Raw genomic sequence first — 26,391 nt, 5'->3', positions numbered from 1 at the left:
TCTATTAAAAGAGTAGACTCAATGAGGGCATCGGTGTCTCGTTATTTTGGAGACGTTGAGTAAAAAGGGCGGAGACGTAGACGTGGACGCTAATGTGCCTGATAATAATCCTGTTACGTTTAAATTGCCGTCATGCCGTCGGTACTACACGTGAAGACAATATATGAATGTACACACATACACATTTGGGGTATTACGTAATACAGTGGCAGGCTTAACAAGGGGGTCACATGCCTTTGCTCCCCCCGCCATCTTTAAAGAGGACTGATGGAATGATCAGGACCCTTTAAGCCTCTCTTTCTACTTTGAGCTTTGTGAAAAACAATCGATAGGAGGGTTCAATCAAAATGACCGGTCCACTATAGAACCAACACAGCAGGAACTCTCTTGTCTTATTGTTTGGTTGAAACATATCCGTGGTACTGTCCCTTTAATTAAAACCCCCCGCCTCTACCAGGAAGTAAACACAAACTGGTGTGACTCTAAAATAAGTTAATAGTAATTAGACTGGATTTTATTTAGTTGTTTACTGGTTTCTTCTCGGCCTGCACGGTGGACGAGTGGTTACCACGCAGGACTCACAGCTAGGAGATTCCAGTTCAATTCCACCCTCAGCCATCTCTGTGTGGAGTTTACATGTTCTTACCATGCATGCGTGGGTTTTCTCCGGGTACTCCGGTTTCCTCCCACATTCCAAAAACATGCTAGGTTAATTAGCGACTCCAAATTGTCCATAGATATGAATGTGAGTGTGAATGGTTGTTTGTCTATATGTGCCCTGTGATTGGCTGGCCACCAGTCCAGGGTGTAGACAGCTGGGATAGGCTCCAGCACCCCCACAACCCTTGTGAGGATAAGCGGTAGAAAATGAATGAATGTTTACTGTTTTCTTCTCGGGCTGCACAGTGGTCGAGTGGTTAATGCGCAGGCCTCACAGCTAGGAGACCCGAGTTCAATCCCAATCCCACCCGAGTTCAAGCCATCTCTTTGTAGAATTTACATGTTCTCCCCGTGCATGCGTGGGTTTTCTCCGGGTACTCCGGTTTCCTCCCACATTCCAAAAACATGCTAGGTTAATTAGCGACTCCAAATTGTCCATAGGTATGAATGTGAGTGTGAATGGTTGTTTGTCTATATGTGCCCTGTGATTGGCTGGCCACCAGTCCAGGGTGTACCCTGCCTCTTGCCCGAAGACAGCTGGGATAGGCTCCAGCACCCCCACGACCCTCGTGAGGATAAGCGGTAGAAAATGAATGAATGAATGTTTATTGTTGGGCTGCACGGTGGACGAGTGGTTAGCGCACAGGCCTCACAGCTAGGAGACCCGAGTTCAATTCCACTCTCGGCCATCTCTGTGTGGAGTTTACATGTTCTCCCCGTGCATGCGTGGGTTTTCTCCGGTTTCCTCCCACATTCCAAAAACATGCTAGGTTAATTAGCGACTCCAAATTGTCCATAGGTATGAATGTGAGTGTGAATGGTTGTTTGTCTATATGTGCCCTGTGATTTTTTTCTTCTCCACCTCTATCCATGAAGTACCCACATATTGAACATGGATCCATCCAAGATCAGTTATTGAACACATAACAAATGCAAACACAGACAAATGCAAAAAGTGTCATCAGTCTGGAATAAATCGGTTGGAATAAATCACAAAACGTGAAGATAGAAGTTGGAGGAAGCAGAGACACGGGAGAGACGACATGCAGCAGAGTAGGAGTGTGACATTTGAGAATGTTGCCAACTGTAGGAACCTGTCATGGCTCCACCTGTCTTTAGCCATACAAAAACAAGCAGGCTACTGAGGGCACATCAGACCAGAAAAAAGACAACCAAAATATAAACATAAGGAATGTGTTCTTGTCTTCTAATGGGGACCAATGGATTGATCTTTTTTCTTTGCTTCATTCATTTCCATTATAAATGGGAAGATGAATTCCATAATGTTTGGTGCAATCTGGTTTCCCAATCCGCCAGAAGCCAGGGAAGCAAGCCCGTACAAGCCAAAGTTGGGATATTGGGATATTTAGTTGGGATATAGAAAGATGTTACACAGGAAACTTTTTATAATTAACTATTAACTATATTATAATTATATTGTTTTATTATATTATTATAATATATTATACTAATATTCATTCATTCATTCATTTTCTACCACTTATCCTCACGAGGGTCGCGGGGTTGCTGGAGCCTATCTCAGCTGTCTTCGGGCGAGAGGCGGGGTACACCCTGGACTGGTGGCCATATTATAATATATATAATATAATATATATAATATAATATAATATATATAATATAATAGAATATAAATATGTACCCCGCCTCTTGCCCGAAGACAGCTGGGATAGGCTCCAGCACCCCCGCGACCCTTGTGAGGAAATGAATATTAATTCAATAAATGAATGTTTACTGTTTTCTTCTCAGGCTGCACGGTGGATGAGTGGTTAGCGTTCAGGCCTCACAGCTAGGAGACCCAAGTTCAATTCCACCCTCGGTCATCTCTGTGTGGAGTTTGCATGTTCTCCTCGTGCATGCGTGAGTTTTCCCCGGTACTCCGGTTTCCTCCCACATTCCAAAAACATGCTAGGTTAATTAGCCACTCCAAATTGTCCATAGGTATGAATGTGAGTGTGAATGGTTGTTTGTCTATATGTGCCCTGTGATTGGCTGGCGACCTCGACTTCTCGCCCAAAGACAGCTGGGATAGACTCCAGCACCCACCCGCGTATGATTGTATGATTTATTGCAGCAAAAGTTAAATCATGAAACAGGCGTTAATATTAAAGTTAATATTAAATGCTTCGGAAGCACCAGGTTTGCCTACCAATGCTTCATACTCGATATGTTTTTTTGGTCTTTCTACTAATCACGCGGTGCTCGTATAAGTAAATAATAAAGATAATAATATAACATAAAGACCAACTGCTCTGTCATTCAGAAGGTCAGTGAGCAGCTGCCCGGAGAAGAGATGTGAACCACTTGAAGAATGACTCATTTAGCCAGCCAAGGATTTGCTAAACACAAGCTGTCATCTCCTGTGTGAGAGGGGCTACTGTATGCACATTTCCTACAATGTTTCCATCATGGATGATAAACGCAGGAAAAATACATTCAGTTAAAATAAAAATACTTCTATTTGTTTGAATTTTCTAAGCTGTCTTTGGGCGAGAGGCGGGGTACACCCTGGACTGGTGGCCAGCCAATCACAGGGCACATATAGACAAACAACCATTCACACTCACATTCATACCTATGGACAATTTGGAGTGGCTAATTAACCTAGCATGTTTTTGGAATGTGGGAGGAAACCGGAGTACCCGGAGAAAACCCACGCATGCACGGGGAGAACATGCAAACTCCACACAGAGATGGCGAGGGTGGAATCAAACTCCGGTCTCCTAGCTGTGTGGCCTGTGTGCTAACCACTTGACCACCGTGCAGCCAAGTAACATGACCAGTATTCATTCATTCATTCATTTTCTACTGCTTATACTCACAAGGGTCGTGGGGGGTGCTGGAGCCTATCCCAGCTGTCTTCGGGCGAGAGGCAGGGTACACCCTGGACTGGTGGCCAGCCAATCACAGGGCACATATAGACAAACAACCATTCACACTCACATTCATACCTATGGACAATTTGGAGTCGCTAATTAACCTAGCATGTTTTTGGAATGTGGGAGGAAACCGGAGTACCCGGAGAAAATCCATGCATGCACAGGGAAAACATGTAAACTCAGAGATGGCCGAAGGTGGAATTGAACCCTGCGCGCTAACCACTCGACCACCGTGCCGCCCTGCGTGATCACAAGACTCTTTAATTAATCATTAAAACTGATTGATGATCGGAAAAATCGGAATATACACTCGTGACGAGTGTCACTATTTCTTCAATGAGTTTTGGGTTTGGAAATTTAAAACCGGAGCACAATTCCAGTTACGTGACCATCAATTTGTTGCGGTTGGGCATCGAATCGAAGTTTCCATTATAAGAGAATTCATGCTGAGCACATGTGCTTCCGTGTTTCAATGCGGACGACTGCCAGCTGTACTTGCCACTCGCAAAAAAACGACCATGCCCCCCCTGAGACCCCTTCTCGAGTGCTTAAGGGATGTCAAGGCTTGGCTGGCACACAACTTTTTAATAACAATAAACAAATTAATGCAGTTCATCTTCGAGCTTTTCTGTGGTTGGCCCCAAGCTATGGAACTCTCTCCCCTCCCAAGTAAACACGCGGCCCGCGGGCCAAATGTGGCCCGCAGGACACTAGTTTGAGGCCCCCGCCTTGATATGAAAGTTTAATGTTAGTGCGGCCCGCGCAAGTTTGATATGGATGCTGTATGGTATCATGTACCCAGAAAAAAATATTACGTTTGATTCATGTTCATGTTAAAGGTTAAATAACTGTTAATAGTTATCCTCCCTATCCGTGTGGAAGTGGTAAGTTTTTGGCTATCTAAGTTTAAAGGAAATAACTTGAAGGCTACCGTTTAGGTCGCTAGCTCTCTAGTTTGCGAGTTAGCATGTGTCTCAAGACCCTGCAGTTGCGCAATATGTTGTAAATAAAAAGAGTATAAATGTGACTATAGTCGTGTTTTGTCATGTCTACAGGGCTCTAATAATGCTTTGTTCATTTTAATATGAAAAAAATAATTTGTCTACCCACCAACTATATGTGGTTTTTTTAAGTTTTTATTATTTGCCGTTTTATTATTATTATTATATTTATTTATTAATGATTGATTGATTTTCTTTATTCTTGATTTGTTTACTTATTTTTCATCTTATTTTGTGCAGAAAAAATGAAGATATTTGAGAACAGTGGAATGTTTTATCAGAGCTTTTATTGTAGAAAATCGGAACCAAAGCACTGAAAAAGTTTGTATATTTTTCTGTTTTTAATAAATGCGTTGTTTTTTTTGGGAAAACCTGATGCGGCCCAGCCTTGCCCAGACCCTAGCTCCAGTGGCCCCCAAGTAAATTGAGTTTGAGACCCCTGTGCTATATAAATAAAGTGCAGGGCTCGACAATAACAATGTACCGATGGCCCAGGGCAAGTTAAAACAAAATTGGGGCAAATAAATCCAATCAGTGATATTCCCGTTGGGCAAGTGTACTTTGGCATGCCATACTGCCAAGAGTTTTTTTTTGTGGTTATGAATGTGAGTGTGAATGGTTGTTTGTCTATATGTGCCCTGTGATTGGCTGGCCACCAGTCCAGGGTGTACCCCGCCTCTTGCCCGAAGACAGCTGGGATAGGCTCCAGCACCCCCCGCAACCCTCGTGAGGATAAGCGGTAGAAAATGAATGAATGTTTACTGTTTTCTTCTCAGGCTAGAAGAGGTGATGATGCAAGTGCACAGTAAAAGATCTCATGTTCGGTGTAGTTAGGTAGGAAATGAATGAATGAATGAATGTGATGCCACAAAAATGAGATGATATCATTATGGCAGTCTTTTCATTTTACATGGGGCAAGTTCGGGCAAGTAGTTCTCACCTTAAGGATTCCCCATGGGCGAGTCATTTTTGTTTTTAATGTAGAGCTGGATTGTATTGGAATGCGTATTGTATAATCCTAGTCCAGTTTGTAAGTATGCACAGGTATGGTACAGTACACAGCATGCATTGTAAGGGTGACAGGTAAAATAAGGTAGAGAATTCATAATTCATTCCAAAGCAGCAGGGAGCCCGGCGGCAGTCACGTCTGAGGGTCTAGACGCCACGTTAAATCTTACATCTCGGAAACTACATGGGGTCTAGTTTGCTAGTTTGCTCCCCCATCGAGAAAGAACAGACCCTCTGTGATATTAAAGGTCCTCAATAAATGTGTGAGATTAAAGCTTCATCAATATTTTATGAATTTTTGCTATAATTTCCAGCAGATTGAAGGCATTCAAAGAGTCACTCAGGCATATGATTTTTTCTTCCAAGAGCCGGTGGAAAATATTCAGGGGAAGCTTGGTTATGTTTAAGGAATTGTTCTAAAAATAGCCCCCCCCCCCCACATTTGCTTCCCCTCTAACTCTCGGGGCACACCACCTTGGCTGAAACCCAAAGCTCCAAACCTGCTTCACTTTCTTTAAATAACCAATCGGGTTCTTCTCCTGTCTGCCATCGAGGGATACGTTGGCTAAGTGTGTATCTGTACACTTCCATAAATCACTCCGTGCACCTCGGTAAACATCGGAATATTGGAATCATGTGGTAAAAAAAAAAAGACGGAATAAATATACAGCTGCTGCTGATTGAATTGTCCCGTTTCCGTGAGGACCCACAATGTTGTTTCCTATAAAAAATTAAATATGACTCAGGAAGCCGTGCTTGCAAACACTTTCCACCTTGCGTGCACTCGGGTAAAACCCTGATGTAGCGTGGCTACTGGGTGTCTGGTATAAACCGGTGGCCTCTTTTTCCACTTCCTGCATTCCAACGTCATACAACCAAAATGCTGCCCTACCTTTGCCCCATAAAACATTTAAAATTGATGTTTTTTGTGTATTTTTCATCCAAATAATCGACATAAATGTAAATGTGACAAGGAGTAAGAAGGTGATCTTATACCCTGCAGTGATACAAGTATCTCTTTGACATTATCAATTACAACCATATGAGAAGCGTCCCACCTCCCACCAAGGTGAAAGGCTCCTCGATGGACTTTTTGCACGACTCGGGATCTGTGAAAGTATGAATCGGATTATAAAACCTGCCTGTGAAAGAGTGGAGCCATTGAAACTAGAGAGGGCAGCAGAAATGAGCCAAGTTCTCAACCTGACTTCTCAGACTGTCTGCCGGCCTCCGGAAAGCAGTTCTGCACTTTAATCTGTGAAACAACTCAACTCGAAATCTCAGTTTGGCTACGTGGGGCAAGATTATGCAAATCGCAGATTAGTTATCAGGTTTATGCGAATCGTGAATGCCCTCAAAACAGGGCAGAAGGTAGAGAAAGGGAGGTGGTACGAGGGAAAGGATCAGAAGCAGAAGTCGGCTATTTGGGTCTCAAACTCAATTTACCTGGGGGCCACCGGAGCTAGGTTCTGTGTGAAGCCGGGCCGCATCAGGTTTTTTAAAAAAAACCAAAACGCATTTATTAAAAACTGGAAAAAATCAATAAAAAAAAATCTTAAATGATTTTGCTTCTGCTACACTTTTTCAGTACTTTGGTTCCGGTTTTCCACACCAAAACATCTGATAAAACATTCCACTGTTCTCAAATATCTTTACACCCTGGACTGGTGGCCAGTCAATCACAGGGCACATATAGTCAAACAACCATTCACACTCACATTCATACCTATGGACAATTTGGAGTCGACAATTAACCTAGCATGTTTTTGGAATGTGGGAGGAAACCGGAGTACCCGGAGAAAACCCACGCATGCACGGGGAGAACATGCAAACTCCACACAGAGATGGCCGAGTGTGGGATCGAACTCGGGTCTCCTAGCTGTGAGGTCTGCGCGCTAACCACTCGATCACCGTGCAGCCCATGGCTATTGATATGGCTATTATTTTTATTCATTCGTTCATTTTCTCCCGCTTATCCCTAGGGTTGCAGGGGGTGCTGGAGCCTATCCCAGCTGTCTTCGGGCGAGAGGCGGGGTACACCCATGACTGGTGGCCAGCCAATCACAGGGCACATATAGACAAACAACCATTCACACTCACATTCATACCTATGGACAATTTGGAGTTGCTAATTAACCTAGCATGTTTTTGGAATGTGGGAGGAAATCGGAGTACCCGGAAAAACGTGCAATGTACCAAAATATCGGGGGAACTGGTGCCCCAAAATACCAAAGCTACCAATGTATCATTGAATAAACTCTTTCTGTCTTCCTCCATGCAGGTGTTGCAGTGTTGGTGTCCCCAGATCTCCCTCTGCAGTTGGGGGTGGACAGCAGACAACAATTCTGCCTGCAGTCCCTCCCCAGTATGGATCTCCTCCCGTTACAGTACACGGTTTGCGTGGCCAACAATGTGAAGGCCGTCCACCAGGAAGCAGTGCAGCAGCTCTCCCAGGTCAATAGGGAGATACCCAACATGAATGCTTTGTGGTGAGTGCTATCCTGGTCTCGGGAAGGATGTCCAGATTTCCCAGTCTCCAACCACCAACCATAGGTCAGGGTGGGAATATAGATGATTGCTAAATTGAGAGCTTTATCTTCTGGATCGGCTTGCTCTTCACCACGGTGGTTCGGCAAAATGACCAGAATTATTACAGATTCTGCACACAAGAAGACTCCTACAGCTTGATGGCTGCCCAACCTCTGGTGTCCGCCATCGGTTTTATGCTAGGAATACAGCCCATTAAGACTCAAGTTAAAAACTTAGGGAGCATTTTGGTAATATTCATGATTTAAAAAAAAAAGTATATTTGTCTTCTGACACCCAGAGCATGAAACATTTAAAATGATATTGTAACACTCTACGCTCAGACAAACACGGGCAGAACAACCTTTGACCTTTTTATTAAGGTCAAAAGAAGCAAGCTTCCTAACATGGACTACTGTTACTACAACTGGCTACAACTACCTATGCGGTTTCTGCCTCACTTCCTGTCCGTCACCCCTTTTTCTTCCCAACCTCGGAACACATCTCTCCATTGCAACACATAACACATAAGGGTCCACTCTACATAGAGATGCCCGAGGGGGGAATCAAACCCGAGTCTCCTAGCTGAGTGGTAGTGGTAACCAGTTGTCCACCATCCAGGCGCTGCGCAGACCATTCATTCAGTTTCTACGAGGGTCGCGGGGGTGCTGGAGCCTATCCCAGCACTCTTCGGGCGAGAGGCATGGTACACCCTGGACTGGTGGCCAGCCAATCACAGGGCACATATAGACAAACAACCATTCACACTCACATACCTATGGACAATTTGGAGTCGCTAATTAACCTAGCATGTTTTTGGAATGTGGGAGGAAACCGGAGTACCCGGAGAAAACCCACGCATGCACGGGGAGAACATGCAAACTCCACACAGAGATAGCGGAGGGTGGAATTGCTGTGAGGTCTGCGCGCTAACCACTCGACCGCCGTGCAACCGAGTCACGTTTATCTGGTGGGTAAAATCCTTCTGTGTCCCTCAGGCTGCCGTTCTGGAAGCTACTCAGCAATGTGGATTCGGGACAGAAGGTGGAGAGAGAATTGAGGACCTTCTCTAATCGTCTTAGAAGACACCAGCTAGGGGAGGGCATTATCAGCCTTAATGAACATTCCACCAACCTCCTCTCTGAAATGGTACGTGTGATTCAGTACTGTAGGATGCTACTAATGCAGAGTCTGGAAAAAAAACATGGACGTTGCTAGATATCATCTCTTAAACTAAACTCTTATGAGCTATTTATGTTACGTGTGACATGGTAGGAAAGTCCTAATCTGGGGAATTGGCGCAGGATCTGAAGTATTTAGGGGGGACAGAACCATTGTATCTTATCAGCTGTCATTCGACACCACAAAAGAAGGAAAGCTTTCTGGTTCTTTGGAGGATAAACACTGTACTTACTCAGTAAGTCTATGAATACCTCATTCATCCAGATCATTGTTTTCTCTAATCAGTTGCAACTCCACGGTTCAGGTTGTCTTGGAAGACATTTTGCCTCTGAAAAGCCTTGTTCATGCTCAAAGGATCTCTCTTTTAAGGTAGGGTTCTTGTTTAGGGCGTACCTACTCGAACTGTTTAGTTGTGATGGATTCACTGACCAGGATGAATAAGGATATTCCCAGACTTAACTGGTACCTTGCGGGTACATGATGCATTATCCAAAGTAGTTCTCCTCTAAGGTAGAGTTCTTCCCCTCAGACCATCCCCTGAGACTAGACCTGTCCTATCTAGTCTTTCTTTCTTTCTTCTTAATTTATTTCAGACATGCATGCTATGTTACATTAATGTATCTCACATATACACTTACTATATCTAGTTATATACTTACATATATATTATATACACACATATGTGTATATATACATGCAGCATACATACACATATTGATACATATATATATACACAAATACATACGTACATAATACATACATACACAACACCTCATTACTACACATGTCTGAAAAGGAGTAGGAAAAAGCAAAGCTTCTTAAATCCTACCCCTTCTCCACGCACCCCAGTTACCAATTCAATAATAATAATAATAATAATAATAATAATAATAATAATAATAATAATAATAATAATAATAATAATAATAATAATAATAATAATGATTTTTCACACACATAATCACAGAATCTTACATAAGACAAAACAACAAAAGAAGAGTGGGAACATCGGACACCCCAACAAAACCCCAGGACATTGCCGTAGCACACCACCAACCCCGCCAGCCAACCCACCTGGCCCCGACCCCCCTAGCCCCTGAGTGCACCCACCTAGTGCCCAGTACCCCAACAGACCTCGCACACCTCGCTGCCCTCCAATAAGAAGCCATTTTGGCTGGACCCACAAGTATGTGTGATCCCTGGGCGGGCCTACATTTGGTAATGGTAATGGTTTTATTTCATTTCAACATGCATCAGATTACAATTGAGTGAATCCCATAATCAGTTCACAGTTCCACATGTCCAAAAGGAGTAGGAAGAAGCAAAGCTTATTAAATCCTACCCCTCCATCTGGTACTTTTACAATCAGTAACTGTTACATTTGTTCACTTCCTGCTTTCATAATATAGTTTAAGGTTTTTCTTTTGATGGATTCTTGCTCTGTCGTTGAACAGACCTCTTCCTCGTGCCACCGACATGTCACTAGCATGTAGTCAACGTACGAAGGATCTCCGTTAAATGTATCAAAGTCAATAATAAGTGATAGTTGTTCCAAAACAAATACTATATTTGCGAGAGAATCCAATCTGGGACTGCAACAGGAACACGGCATGGGAAAGAACTAAACGTAACAGTGAGATCTCCGTGCACGGCTGGGACCGTACACGAGAAAAACAAGCAAAAGACTTAAGAACATAATATGCGGATACGAGGCGTCAAGTTCAGGACATCTGACCTAATGTACACACTACACATTCACACCCTGGTTGGCGTGAGAGCCCAGTACCAGTCCGGGAGGTGTGAAAGTACAAAAGTATGGAAATGGAATAAAAGCAACACATTAGAGTTGGTGAGAAAAGTTCTTCTGCCCACAAAAATTGTTTTCTGGTACACTGAAGATATAAAACACCAGATTTGTTCCCTGCTATTAGCATGAGCCAGCATGCAATACTGATGGTGGAAACTTAAAGATATTAAAATGTGTGACTGTACTGCAATGTGACAGGCAACAATGTTCCTTCTATGTTCCTCCTGTTTTATTAGTATTTCCCAAATTATCAGTCACCACTCGGTCTTTTTCCATCGCAGTTTTATGCATAAAACACATTATATTCTCGTTGGCTTGTAAAAATGTGGGTTATTTAATCAGTTTGCCTCGTTTCAAAAGTGTATTCAAAAGAAATAATACAAGCAGTTGATGTTTGCTAAATACAAGGATGAAGACTCTTGAACCAGTCAAATTAAATTAAATTAAATTAAATTAAATTAAATTAAATTAAATTAAATTAAATTAAATTAAATTAAATTAAATTTAATTTAATTTAATTTAATTTTAATTTTTATTTTTTGTCACGTACCAAAGTATGAGGTGATATGATCATCCAATGACATAATGGGTACCATAGTAAGTGTCAATATAGTGATATATATAGCACATCATGACTGAAATTTAATTTAAATTTAATTTACATTTAAAATTAAATTAAATTAAATTAAATTAAATTAAAACTATATAATGAAAGCAAGAAGTGAACAAATGTAACTGTTACTGATTGTAAAAGTACCAGATGGAGGGGTAGGATTTAATAAGCTTTGCTTCTTCCTACTCCTTTCGAACATGTGGAACTGGGAACTGATTATGGAATGCACTCAATTGTAATCTGATGCATGTTCAAATGAAATAAAACCATTACCATTAATATTTCCATTCATGTTGCTGAAATTCAGTACACCCAAAACATGTGAGAAAATATGATTTTCGACAAAGAACATCCCCCCGGACATTACATAATATGTTCTAATCTCACCTTTCTTAACATTCTTACATCACACAGTGAGATAATCTAGAAGAATCAGTCGTTAACCTTGCAAAGACATTCCTAAGGATTAATGTCTGCTTAGAGACATTAATGCTTCTGAGAGACGTCATGTGACTTAGCCTCAGAAAAATGAAAACACGGACTAAACAGTAGTTTGTAGTTAGTAGAATTATTGCAACATGTCGGGGGTCTTTCTATGATTAAGTTTATGAAATATTGGCCAAGCACTGCATGGGTTCTGTTGACAGCCTCCACCTGGCTTTTACACATGGTTGCTTCCACTATGTTTTCTCCAAGATTTTGGTCATGGTAATGGTTTTATTTCATTTGAACATGCATCAGATTACAATTGAATGCATCCCATAATCAGTTCACAGTTCCACATGTCCAAAAGGAGTAGGAAGAAACACAGCTTATTAAATCCTACCCCTCCATCTGGTACTTTTACAATCAGTAACTGTTACATTTGTTCACTTCCTGCTTTCCCAATACAGTTTAAGGTTTTTTTGTTCTGTTTTTTGTCTCGTACCGAAGTACAAGGTGATATGAGCATCCAATGCCATAATGGGTACCATAGTGCGTGTCAATATAGTGATATATATAGCACATCATGACTGGTTCAAGACTCTTCATCCTTGTATTTAGCAAACATCAACTGCTTGTATTGTTTCTTGAATTGGCTCATCGTTGTGCATTGTTTGAGGTCCTTACTCAATCCATTCCATAGTTTGATTCCACATACTGAAATGCTATGGCTAGCATAACGTAGTCCTAGCATAGAAGTGTTTCAAATGTACTTCTTCCCTGAGATCATATTTCTCCTCTCTTGTAGAGAAGTATTGGATGACATTTTTAGCTAACTGGTTATTTTTAGCCTTATGCATTATTTTAGCTGTTTGGAGATGAACTATATCAGCAAGTTGAAGTATTTGTGATTTTTAGAAATAAGTTTTTGGAGTGGTTTGGGGGTATTTTTGTTGGTAGTTGTTTATGTTGTGAGGTCTGTTGTCACTGATGGTGGCCTATCGAAAGGACGTGGTTGACAATGGTGCCAATGTCGACCCAAACAATGATTGATGGGGTGGTGGTGATTTGATGGGGTTTCTCATGTTCTCCCACACCGACCGCTCAATCGGGATATATCACGGGTAGGCTGGAGCCTATCCCTGCTGAGAGGTTCACCCTAGACTGGTCGCCAGCCAATCACAGGGCACATATAGACAAACAACCATTGTCACATTCATACCTATGGACAATTGTAGAAGGAAATCGGAGTATCCGGAAAAAAACACATGTGGGGTCCTATTCCACATCTGAAATATTAATTTCAGAGGATGCATTTCTAAGTCATAAAAGTGCTCTGCTCTCTATAGGACCATGACTACCTCAACAGCAGGAAGAGGGGGACGTCCAAGAGACTCACCAGGGACCTCCCACTTGTCAAGCTTCTAAACATTTCCGTCACTCTGTCCCCTTTCCTGAGCGTGGATACCACGCAGTTCCATACATCCCTCATGGATGGCACCGAGGCCTTCTGGCTTAGTCTTCCCTCAGCCCCTCATGGTCAACTGGTGAGTTGGTAGATGCACCCACATTTATACGGGGACTTATTCTCCACAGCGTAGATCAAGCCAACCGTGTTTTATACCACAGGTCCCTTTGATGACTCAGTGGCAAGGGAAGTTCTGTGTAAAGCTGAATGTCACAAACCCAGGAGCGGTAAGCTGGTTCCTGGACAGAGTGGGATCCCTACAAGCACGTTTGGGAATGGAGTACATCTTCCTGGAAGGCGGTGAGAGGAACTTGTTTGAGGTGCAAGCCCTGCGGCCACCTGAGGCTCTGGATGGGGACACATACATCAGCCTGCTGGCCGACTTGGCGTCCAGGATCGGAGACTCCACCATCATGTCAGCGGGGACCAGGTATAAATTATCCTTGTTTTTTTGGTTTTTACTTCTGTATGAGGTTTCAGTTTATTATGACCCTGTTTGCTTGTCAGGTCCAGTCATAAGCCGGTATTTCTGAGGATGCCACCCCTTCAGTCTGACTGGGGTTTAATGGGCCTGAAGGGCATCATTCCCTCCCTGCTGCACCACACTCTGCTGGGATACAACTTCCTCATTCCTGATGCAGTAGGTAATACTGCATCTTATGGGTCCTAAGAAAATTGTCACCATGCACACTTGGGCAGCAGGACAGAAAACCAGGGGACAAGGGACCAGGGGCTCAGTGAGGATGATTACCGTTGATGCACTACACTGCTGATGGGGATGTCATACAACTTCACTTCAAAAATCCGAACTAGCCATTTAATTGATAATGAGCTGTGCATACACATGGAAAGTCTCAAACAATAAACATGTCATAAGAAAACCTTCGTAAAAAACTAAGTTAAATTGCCGTCGTCATGCAGACATATATACTGGAGCGACCTAATTTTCTACCGCTTATCCTCACAAGGGTCGCAGGGGTGCTGGAGCCTATCCCAGCTGTCTTCGGGCAGGACGCAGGGTACACCCTGGAATGGTTCCCAGTCAATCACAGGGCACATATAGACAAACAACCATTCACACTCACATTCATACCTATGGACAATTTGGAGTCGCTAATTAACCTAGCATGTTTTTGGAATGTGGGACGAAACCGGAGTACACGGAGAAAACCCACGCATGCATGGGGAGAACATGCAAACTCCACGCAGAGATAGCTGAGGGTGGAATCAAACTCTGGTCTCCTAGCTGTGTGGCCTGCGCACTAACCACTTGATCACCGTGCAGCCAAGTAACATGACCAGTATTCATTCATTCATTTTCTACTGCTTATACTCACAAGGGTCGCGGGGGTTGCTGGAGCCTATCCCAGCTGCCTTCAGGCGAGAGGCGGGGTACACCCTGGACTGGTGGCCAGCCAATCACAGGGCACATATAGACAAACAACCATTCACACTCACATTCATACCTATGGACAATTTGGAGTGGCCAATTAACCTAGCATGTTTTTGGAATGTGGTAGGAAACCGGAGTACCCGAATTGAACCCGGGTCTCCTATTTGTGAAGCTTGCTCGCTAACCACTCCTCCGCCGTGCAGCCCTAACAATCCATATTTGTCATATAATCTGTTTGTGTACTTTAAAGAAAAACAAATGCTTATTGAATAATCCACATTGTTAGCCAGACTTTGGAAACAAAACGGAGATAAGCGGCTTTCTGTGTGTATTTAGCAACCGGACAAGTGGACAAAACAACTGTTTTGATGTTCTCCTCGTGTACTCACACAAATATCCACGTTGGGCTAATTGGAAATGTAAAAGATCCATCGGTGTGATTGGTTATTTGTTCTGTAATTGACTGGCAACCAGTCCTAAGCCCTAAGTCCTAAGTTGAGATATCCTCCAACTCAACTTAGGCCTGACCTGGATAAGTGGTAGAAAATGAATGTTTGTGTTTCTGTCAAACATTTCCCAGAAAGTACAGTAATCAATGACATTATATGAACATCTCCCTACTGTCTCTGTCTGCATACAGGTGGCTCTCTATCTGGGGACATGGTCACAGATGAAGAGTTGTTCATCCGTTGGCTAGAGATTGTTTCGTTCCTCCCTGTTATCAACTTCCACACACCACCATGGGTCTGCGGAGAGGACCGGGTAAAGAGATTGTTTTTACATCTAAATTAGTCATTGTCTAGACTGATTCAAACTACTCTGCTGCAACAACAAATTTCAAACATGTAAATAATATATCAAACTAAATACACTATTAAAAAAACAACAACAACAATGGCGACCATACATGTGCTGTGTATGACTCCCTGCCGCAAACCGCTGTTTTTCCATGCGGATCCTCACCACATTATGTCTGGTGGTGCAATGGTACATTCTGCCTGTCATGGCAGTGGACAAGGTTTCGATTTTTTAACCAGGGTCGGTTCACAGCAAGTGTGAAGCGGATAGGATTAGAATCAGCACAGAGTCTATGGTTCTTTCTTGGAATAGGGTGTAGTGTCATGACCAGGTTGGGAATGAGATCCTAAGGAAAGGATGGAATGCGATATGGACAGGAAGATTGGTGTGGCGCTTAGCCAAAAGTCAAAGTTCTCAATTTACCGGTTGATCTCCGTTCCTCAGCTCACTTTCTGTCATGAGCTTTGGGTAGTGACCAAAAGGACAAGATCACGAATACAAGCAGCCAAAATGACTGTTCTCCATAGGGTGGTTGGGTTTTCCCTTAGAGATAATGTGAGAGAATCACTATGATCCGGGAGAAACATCGGATAAGCGCTAGAAAATGGATGCACTGACATGTGCAGAAAGTTCCACTCTCCTCCATCGTTGCCTGGTTTAACTTAGCCAATGGTAGCAAGGGTATAAGTGAATGACTAAGTCAACAAAGACGACCACATGTGAGACCCGGTCCAACAACTCACAGATTACTTTATGTGATGTGAAACTGAGTGAAAGAAGCGAGAAGAGCTGTTTTGTCGGATCATATTCATGCAAGATACGAGAAAACATATCCAAACTCGAACTTTGCCCCCCCTGTGCAGAAGAGCTCTTACGCCACTCTGTTCCTCCTGCGGTTCACTGCACGACAACAAAACATGTCCTGCGGTCTCATCGAGTCCAGCGGCGGACATCGATATCACTAGCAATGTGGACATGGGTTCAAGGGTCCTGAACTGACAACAATCTGATGTTTGTCAAGAGAGGGAAGTCACACCCCACCTCCTCTTCCTGCTGCAATAGGAGTGATGGCTCGCCCCCCCCTCGCCCCCCCATCCAACATCACCTGTGGTTTTGAGATCCATCTGTTCTGAATTATAATCCCCGCTCTGGATTTATAGCTCTCTTGCACTCTAGAGAGCCGCTGCAGCAGGAATGATAATGAATTTGAGGACAAGTCTTGGAAAAGTACTGGGCTTCATTGTGCCAGTTAAACGTTCCATGAGTATTTGACATGCGTGACAATCAACTTATTTATTTTCCTCTTTGAGGCAGCAAATTATATTGGTGGTGACTTCTGTTGCAATGTCAGAGATAAAAATAGACCTTTTGGGAAGCCAGACATTTGACAGCAGCAGTGTTTTCCATTTTGGCCTCTCGCACGGCTCTCGATTCATAAAGTTAGATGAAGTGAGACAGAAAAGACGTCTTGGTAGAGACCACACCGATGCATTTTCCCTTTTGTGGACATTTCACGGTAGATTAAGCCTCGCACTCCTTTCTTTTCCGTGTGTCACAGAGAAGGTCGCAAGACTGGAAGTGGACAAACATAAAAGCTCATACGACCACAAACCACCTGGCTTCTCAGTTATGGAAGGCTCCAGGCAAACCCGGCACATTCCCGCTAATGCTCTCATGAAAACACGTTTTTTTAAGGAATGTCCGCTTTTGTTTTTGTCATGACACACTGTAGAGGCTGTGACCTTTGCAGGAATGTCAGTGTAAATCACTGCTTCTCTAATAGCGGGGTGGGGGCAGTGAGAGCCAGGGGGGTACTTTGCTTATAAAATTTCTTCAAGTTTGGCACGTCTATAAATGTCTTTTTTATACTTGAAGAATGCTTGTGCCAGCAATTCATACAGTGTTTTGTACAGATTAATCAATCAATATTGACTAAAGTGTCACATAGAGAAGCACTGATTAATCGGATGGAGACAACGTGAACAACGTGGACCTTGCCAAAACCACCAAGTCCGGATATTGTGATTAGCTGTAACCTAACATCATGACATCATTGCTTTTCTGCATATTTCGCAATTTTTTTAACCAAAGAGAAAAAACTGTAAGGGTGAAATGTATTCTAAAGTACAGTAAACCTCGGATATATCGGACTTGGATATATCGGAAATTCACTCACAATGGACAGATAAAAAAAGAACCGATTTTTCTGTAATGCATTTCCAATAAAAATTCATTGCATATATCGGATTTTTTATAACGGATTTCGCCTATTTCGGACAAAATCTCCAGTCCCGTTCCAATGCATTTCCATTAAATTTCCCTGGCATATATCGGATGGCCGCATCGTGGCGCTCCGATTCGCCGAATCGTGACAGGCCGCTATACGACGTCATTTGCAGTGTTTGCAGCGTTGCCTGCGCATCCAGGTACATTGGAAACATAGTCAAGGAAGTGCCTTTTTATAACGGATAAAATCCCATTTACGCATATACCGGATATAAATCCGATATATGCGTAAAACGGACATTTTCCGGTATACGCATATATTTACGGATTTCGCTTATATCGGACAAAACCAGTGGGAACAATTGAATCCGATATATCCGAGGTTTACTGTATTTCCATTTTCTGACAGAAACCTGCTGACAGGTCTACAGAATCCCGTTCAAGGTTTCATTCACAAAATCAAACACGAGACGTAAAGAAATAGTTGAAACCCGGATTCAGGAGGAGTGTTGTTGTTTTTGACCTGATCGTTGAACTGTGGAACAGCTCTACACTCAGGGTCCTTGAGGGTGCATAGGGGTTTGCCCAACATGTGTTTTGTGGACCTGGAGAAGACCGTGTTCCTCCGAGAGTATGGGATATCGGACCATCTAATTCAGGTTGTTCGTTCCCTGTACTATGACTGGTGTCAGAGTTTGGTTCGCAATGCCGGTAATTCGTCTGACCCGTTTCCAGTGACCCGTTTCCTGACTCCGCCAGAGCTGCCCTTTGTCACGATTCAGTTCATTACTTTTATGGTTAGAATTTCTAGGTGCAGCCAAGGTGTTGAGGGGTACTGGTTTCATGGCTGCTGGATTGGGTCTCTGCTTTTTGTAGATGATGTGGTCCTCCTGGGTTTATTGAGCCGTGACCTTCAACTCTCACTGGATTGGTTCACAGGATGAGAATCAGCACCTCTAAATCTGAGTCCATGTTCTCGTTCTCACCCGGAAAAGGGTGGCGACCATCTCCGAGTCAGGGATGAGTACCTCGGGGTCTTGTTTACAAGTGAGGGAAGGCTTGAATGTGAGATCAACAGGCGAATTGGTGCAGCATCTGTAGTGATGCGGTCTCTACATCGGTCCGTTGTGGTGGTCATGGTCATGGTCGTGGGTAGTGACTGAAAGGACAAGATTGCGGGTCCTAGCGGCTGAAATGAGTTTCCTCCACAGGGTGGCTGGGCTCTCTCTTAGAGATAAGGTAAGAAGCACCGTCATCTGGGAGAGACCGCTACTCCTCCGCATGGATCGGAGTCAGATGACGCGGCTTGATAATCTGGTTCGGATGCCTCACAGACTCTTCCTGGATATTTTGTGTATCTGTGTTCTAATCCTCGAGTTTCAAAATGTCAGAGCATTTCTGTTGACAATGACATGCAAATGAAATGATACTATAAATCTTGCCACCGACATAAGACGTTGGCGCCTGTTATGTTTTTTCACCTTAAAAACGTGTTGTTTTCTGTCTGTAAACATTAACATGAGCTCCTCTGTTCTTCCGCTGACTCACAGGTGCTAAATTTAACTCGGATATACATAACAAAGCATCAGAGGGATGTGGTACCACTGATAGAGAAGTATGCAGAGGAGTGGCAGGCGACAGGAAGCCCCATCTACCGGCCCATGTGGTGGCTCAGTCCCGATGACCCCATAACCTTCACTATCGATGACCAGTTCCTCATTGGAGACGAGGTGACGTCATAGTGGGGGGATTGTTGTTTTGCGAGCTTTCGGTGTGTGTGTGTGATTGGGTTTGTCTGTTTTTAGGTTCTGGTGGCACCGGTGGTGGAGAAGGGAGCAGTGAGGAGGGACATTTATTTACCTGACGGGGGCTTCCAGTGGCAAGACAGCCAGAACGCTAAAGTGTTCGATGGAGGGACGTTCCTACAGGACTACCCCGTGCCCTTGGAGGCGGTGGGTGTTTTCTTACGGCGAAGATGAGTGTCTCCAAAACTTGCACTTTTCCACAAAAAGACCATTACCCCTCATGGCTTTGTCTTGAGTCTTCTCATGTAGAAAGATATATTTTTTACTTGCACTTTACTGTATAATTACTTTCTTTTCTTTTGTCACTATTTTTCTTACTTTTTTTAAACAATGTTTTACCTCTTGGCTGATTTTGAAATATCTGGACTGGACTTTTGTTGGTGTTGTTTTGCATTTTTGTATGTAATCTGTGCATTTACATACCTTTTTTTTTGCGTTTCTACAAGTCTTTAAAAAGTTATTCGCTGCTGCTGCTGCTGTGTCTGTTAATAAGGACGAGCCCACTGTTACTTAAAATGAATATCAATCTCTCAAAAAGACCAAATGGAAATGAAACGGTGTCGAAAGGGGCTTTATTGAGGGAAATTTAGCTCCATACGGAGACACGCTTTGGGTACCTTGTTCACACATTAAAAAATATGGCTTCTACTTGAACTTATTAGGCCAGAGGGCTGATGTTTTTATGAATGTACCTCATAAAAAATGGCACTGCGGTCCATCAGTTCACAAGATATACAGGAAGTTCTTTTAAACAATAGACGTATAAACTGATTTTTCCATTATCACCCCTTAGCACTTATTCAACTTAATTTTATCAGCGTGCCACCTTTGTTGACATGTGAATGTCCCGTAGTACTGTAGGCCACGTGATGCCACTGATACTTTTGAATATATCTGCTTGGTTTTTACCTTGTTATAATAACCTGCTGTAGCGAGGGCTTCTTGTAGTCGTCTCCTGATGTTGTGATTTCCTGCTTCAACTTAAATCCTCTCTTACCGCTTACCGATTCTGAAAAAGACCACATATTGAATGTCAATTTTCTTCATTAACTTCGAGAACTGAAACAGGGGAAACACAGTCTTATAAATATTATATACAGTACATGCAAAAAAAAAAAGTACACAAGAGCTAGAACCAAATATTCTGCTATTATAATAATACTGATTTTTATGATGTTTACATGATTTGTGCTCTGGTTTGCAGTGGTTTAGAACTACACTAAGATCCCTGTAAGGTACTCACCACTATTGAATGATCATGGAAGGTGCACCTCAAACTGACTTTTGCGTTTTACAGCACTGTGGTGCATTCAAGGACCCCCGAAAAAGGTGTCAAATGTCAATGTTTGATGAAAAAATATGCAAAATGTCAAATGCCAAATATGAACTCACGGTTCTGATGATACTCAATCCAAATTTTGGTCCAGGAATCAGATCATTTTTGGGTCATGAATGTTGGGGGATCCACTGTCCACTGCTTCCTTCCGGCATACCATAATTCTCCTCTACGTGAATTACTGTGGTCATAGCAGGATAGTATTGCATTATAATTGTATACTACATAAATGGATGTAAATTGTAATTATCAACACTGTTTTCTATCATGCTGTCCATCATGCAGTCATGTAGTTTCATCAAGTGTGCACTGCTCTATATTAGAATGTACTTTTACCGACACTGATGTATTGAACTACCCTTGAAATCATATCCATTGATATTGACACCGGGACTTAATACTTAATGGCTATGATGTAAATGATTATGATAACTGAGACTCTTGTTTAATTCAATTGCAATTCAATTCAAATTAACCATTTGCACAATGCCTGATATATATTTTATGGATACTATTCTTATGGATTTTGTTGAAATTATTATTATTTTTCCTTTAGTTTATCAACGGTGATGATACAGACGGAGTGAATGCTTTACATTTTCTGCAAGTAACGTTTACTGTATCGACGCTCAGGTCTGCTGAGGCTTATCCAATCACCAAATGTCTTAGTACAACACATTGATGTCTTAACCTCTCCTAATGCTGAATGTACAAAAGGACAAACTGTGATTTCCCGACCCCGAGCCATTCACCTGAGGAGCTTTAATAGTTCCCACGCTAATGCAGACATGCTGCGGTATGTTCAATTGCAGGAAATTGCTTTGTTAATTGTTCTAGAGACTGATCAGACGATGCCGCGTGTGGTGTAATTTAATCTGGACAACACGAGTGCCTGCATTATTGCAGTATCAGCAATGTATATATTACGATGACTGTGCCATTATTATTGTTTTTTCCTCTCTCTTCTGTAAATCAGAGAACCTAGAATGACTAATTTGCAAATAAAGTTTACATTTTCTTACTACCTTAAGTCTTCCAGTGGATGCATTGACTTAGTGGACAATATCCATTTATTCAGCCATTTTCCATTTTTCCATCCATCATCACTTCCTACGACTCTGGGATAAAGCAAATACAGTAAACCTCGGATATATCGGATTCAATTGTTCCCACTGGTTTTGTCCGATATAAGCGAAATCCGTTATATGCGTATACCGGAAAATGTCCGTTTTACGCATATATCGGATTTATATCCGGTATATGCGTAAATGGGATTTTATCCGTTATAAAAAAGCACTTCCTTGACTATGTTTCCAATGTACCTGGACGCGCAGGCAACGCTGCAAACGCTGCAAATGACGTCGTATAGCGGCCTGTCACGATTCGGCGAATCGGAGCGCCACGATGCGGCCATCCGATATATGCCAGGGAAATTTAATGGAAATGCATTGGAACGGGACTGGAGATTTTGTCCGAAATAGGCGAAATCCGTTATAAAGAATCCGATATATGCAATGAATTTTCATTGGAAATGCATTACAGAAAAATCGGTTCTTTTTTATCTGTCCGTTGTGAGCGAATTTCCGATATATCCGAGTCCGATATATCCGAGGTTTACTGTACATGTATTAGCATTTGATGTCAAATAGAAAAGGGGTTTGATTAAATAATAAAAGTAACCTGTAAGCATATTTGAACGCTCTTTTCTGTTCTCGAGTCAACAAGGCCACATTATCCACATCGTATCCGAGATCTAATTCCATGTAATCCAAATCAAGGTTATTTATAGTAAAGGAAGCACTAGGTAGGAACGGATTCTTTTATGGTCGTCACATTCACCCCAATCTCCACTGAGCCCCTCGTCCTGGCTGAGATCCACCTCGGGGGCCCACAGGGGCCTCGCTCCTCTCCCACATTAAGACAGGTGCAGCTGGCCGGAGTCATGCGTGGTTACCTCCATGCCAAAAAAACAAGCTCACGCTCTCCATTTACACCCTGCTTTTAATCGCTTGGATTCAGAAGACGCTTTTTCAAAATCTGGAAGTACGTACATGTCGCTTCAGTCTCACCAAATCCACAAGACATGCTGTCGAGAGTGACTGCATGCCGCATGGAACGCCATAAACGTACATTTCAACGTGTAACTATCAACATTGAACCCAATTAGAAACACTCGCGGCAATTGTGATGCGTTTTACACTTGACAGGAATGTCTGCATCGTGCGCTGAAAACACGAGCCTTTTCTTTTGAGGGAGCAAAGTAGCCCATGAGTTAAGCCGGTGACAAGCGGAGCCTGCGGATCTTAGAGTCTACTTTTAGAAAGTGCAAGTCAAGGCTTTAAGTTTCAGGGTCTGCTCTTGAGCCGGTGGCTTCTCCAGCTTGCCAATTGGGTGTGCAATCGGTAGTGGTGGGCGATACAGCAAATTTTTGGTATCGATCTGATAGCAGGTAAACACAGGGGTCTCCATAAGCTGCCAGTCGCCCCTAAACACTTTTCAATTAGCTCTCCAAAGACTTTATTCATTCGTTATCAACTCCTACATCCACCCAAGTGGGGTTCGTTCGTAGTTGGGAAGCACTTTGGGTGGAATAAATGCAGATTCTGCAAAATCTAAAGAGTTTTTTGTGTGGGTTATTGTAGGTAGCTGCTCTATAGGAGTCCACAACTCAATTTGAATGTTAAATGGGTGTTTGAATTATTTTGTTATGGTGCCAATTTCTTGATCATAATTACAATCAGGGGCTTGTTTTGGAGTCCACTGAAATATTAACATTTTGAGTTTTTGCATGTTACGGCCCTTGAAAATGGGACAAAAATACCCCTGTGACCGTAGTGAGGACAAGCGGTATTGAAAATGGATTAAAGCAAACTGAAAAAAAAATGTATTCATAACAATATCAAGAAAATAATCTAAAAAGTTTTCTGTGTGGGTTATTGTGGGTAGCTGCTCTATAGGAGTCCACAACTCAATACAAAGGGTTGAAAAATGAGCATAAAAGGTCCCATTTAAATTATTTTGTTATGGTGCCAATAATTTGTTGATCATAATTACAATCAGGGGCTTGTGTTAGAGTCCACTGAAATATTACAATTTTGAGTTTTTGCATGTTATGGCCCTTGAAAATGGGACAAAAATACCCCTGTGACCGTAGTGAGGATAAGCAGTATTGAAAATGGATTAAAGCAAACAGAAAAAAAAATATTAATAACAATATCAAGAAAATAAAACAATGATTGCCTTTAATTAAACACTGTTTTTTTTGCACTAAATAAAGTTAATAGTGCAAAAAACTTTTGTGCAAGCAACACAACAAAATGCAGTATAATATCAACAATGTAACAATATCTGCCCACCCTTAATGATGCAAGGATATTGTCTCAATATATTGTGTTTTGCTTGGTGATGTCTATTCTGTTCATATTTACTAATACTCATCAAATACCTGAGCTGAAACAAATATTTTTTCAAAGTGTGTCCCATTTTTATTTATTTTTTTTGCTTTCTCAATTGGCCAAACAGAAGTCTTGCAGAGTAAGTGAGAAGTAAGCAGACCTCAAGAATGCAGTCTTGAAATGTTAGCCTGCTATCGGAAGCCCAGGCCAGGGTGACATCAGGGCATGTGTGTGTGTGTGTGTGTGGCAGAGAGAAAGAGCGAAAAGGCGCCTGGCCACGTGGGGGCCAGAAGCTCCAGAGACAACTGTCACATGTAATCGCTTCCTGCCTGTTGCCCTCCTTGGAAATGTGTCACCTTGCGACACCTTTAAACGTCTTCCTTCGATGTGAGTGAGTGAGTGTGTGAAGCTACCTTATTAATAGCATCTCAAACGGAAACAGGCTCCTTGGTGCTGTCCACTTGAGCCCAACCATGTGATGGGTGGCCTTTCGCTGCAAGAGGGAGATTGCTCTTGGGGTGGGAGGGGGGAACAAGCAATCAATGAAGAAACACAAGATGGAAAAAACAGGTATAAGTAAATTAATGGAGTTTGAGCTTGTAGATAACCTTTAGGAACAAAAACCAGGAAGTACAGTCGTTTATCAGAGGTAATTAGTTCCAAAATGTGTATTTTGGTCGGGTACCAATTATATATATATATATATATATTTTTTTTTTTTTTTTTTTTTTTTTGTGGGAAAGTCAAAAATTTTGGTCGGGTATGGAACTATATATATATATATATATTCAATTTTGTGGGAAATTGTGTTACCCTATATAATATATATATTTTATAAATATATTCATTCATTCATTTTCTACTGCTTTTCCTCACGAGGGTCGCGGGAGGTGCTGGAGTCTATCCCAGCTGTCTTCGGGCGAGAGGCGGGGTACACCCTGGACTGGTGGCCAGCCAATCACAGGGCACATATAGACAAACAACCATTCACACTCACATTCATACCAGACAATTTGGAGTCACCAATTAACCTAGCATGGTTTTTTTGGAATGTGGGAAGAAACCGGAGTGCCCGGAGAAAACCCACGCAAGGCTACCGGGCCACCCTCTCCACCTTACTTATTCTAAACTTAAGGGTTTTAAGTAGGAATGGCAGACAAAGTAAGAACCAAAAACTTACCACTTCCACACGGATTGAGAGGTGAGCCTTTTTTTTTTGCTGATTGATTTTTTGCAGTAGCTGTCCAGGTGGCTGATCAAGAGGATTTTGGAGGTGAAGATGCTGGATCCGGTGGTCCTGGGTCGGTGTGGTTACCTGCGGTTTGAGATTGTGAGGCGGGTTGGATGTGCTGCCAAATTCTCTGAAACGCCTTTCAAGACGGCTTATGGTAGGGAAGTGAACCTGCGACAGCTGTGGCGCACACCCCCACAACATCTGTGACATGCTGTGTAATGAAACTGGCCTTTTATCTTGGCCACCCAATCAACACCTGTGCAATAATCATGCTGTTTAATTACCATCTTTATATGCCATATGGTGAGGTGGATGGATTATCTCAGCAAATGAGATGTGCTCACAAAGATATGTGAACAATATTAGATAAAAATAGGTCTATTGTGTCCAGTGTTCCCTCGTTTATCGCGGAGCTAGGCTACCCAAAATAGTCAGCATTAATTGAAATCCGAAGTAGACAACTTTATTTGCTCACCATTATTATAATTATATATTAGGGTTGTAATTACCTTCAGTTCTCAGCAGGCATTAACGGTTTCTCACACATGAAACACTGTCGAAGTTCTAAGATTAGCTGCTGCTTCTTCTTTTGTTTATTAGCAGTGAACAAGAAGCTAAT

At 42.4% G+C, this 26,391-nt stretch overlaps 1 protein-coding gene and 1 long non-coding RNA gene across 3 annotated transcripts in view; one reads left to right on the top strand and one right to left on the bottom strand.

The window, feature by feature from the left end:
• Window positions 1-22,156, top strand: part of LOC131131602 (SITS-binding protein-like) — a 27,750-nt gene extending 5,594 nt beyond the window's left edge. Inside the window, exons 3-10 of the mRNA XM_058076446.1 lie at window positions 7,848-8,055; window positions 9,091-9,241; window positions 13,467-13,664; window positions 13,747-14,015; window positions 14,093-14,229; window positions 15,619-15,740; window positions 19,553-19,732; window positions 19,808-22,156. Coding sequence (XP_057932429.1) covers window positions 7,848-8,055; window positions 9,091-9,241; window positions 13,467-13,664; window positions 13,747-14,015; window positions 14,093-14,229; window positions 15,619-15,740; window positions 19,553-19,732; window positions 19,808-19,981 — 1,439 coding nt within the window. The 3' untranslated portion in view covers window positions 19,982-22,156. The remainder of the gene's footprint in view (window positions 1-7,847; window positions 8,056-9,090; window positions 9,242-13,466; window positions 13,665-13,746; window positions 14,016-14,092; window positions 14,230-15,618; window positions 15,741-19,552; window positions 19,733-19,807) is intronic.
• Window positions 20,383-26,391, bottom strand: LOC131131603 (uncharacterized). Of its 2 annotated transcripts, none has more exons than XR_009130213.1 (4): window positions 26,282-26,391; window positions 25,719-25,853; window positions 24,952-25,050; window positions 20,383-20,816 (listed from the first exon to the last, which is right to left on the bottom strand). It is a non-coding gene; the product is annotated as an uncharacterized LOC131131603 (long non-coding RNA). The 2 variants fall into 2 exon arrangements; XR_009130212.1 differs by lacking the exon at window positions 20,383-20,816 and adding an exon at window positions 21,286-21,324.

The sequence above is a fragment of the Doryrhamphus excisus genome, chromosome 6 (assembly GCF_030265055.1).
Source record: "Doryrhamphus excisus isolate RoL2022-K1 chromosome 6, RoL_Dexc_1.0, whole genome shotgun sequence".
NCBI classification, from domain to species: domain Eukaryota; kingdom Metazoa; phylum Chordata; class Actinopteri; order Syngnathiformes; family Syngnathidae; genus Doryrhamphus; species Doryrhamphus excisus.
This window is presented reverse-complemented; position numbering and strand designations above follow the sequence as displayed.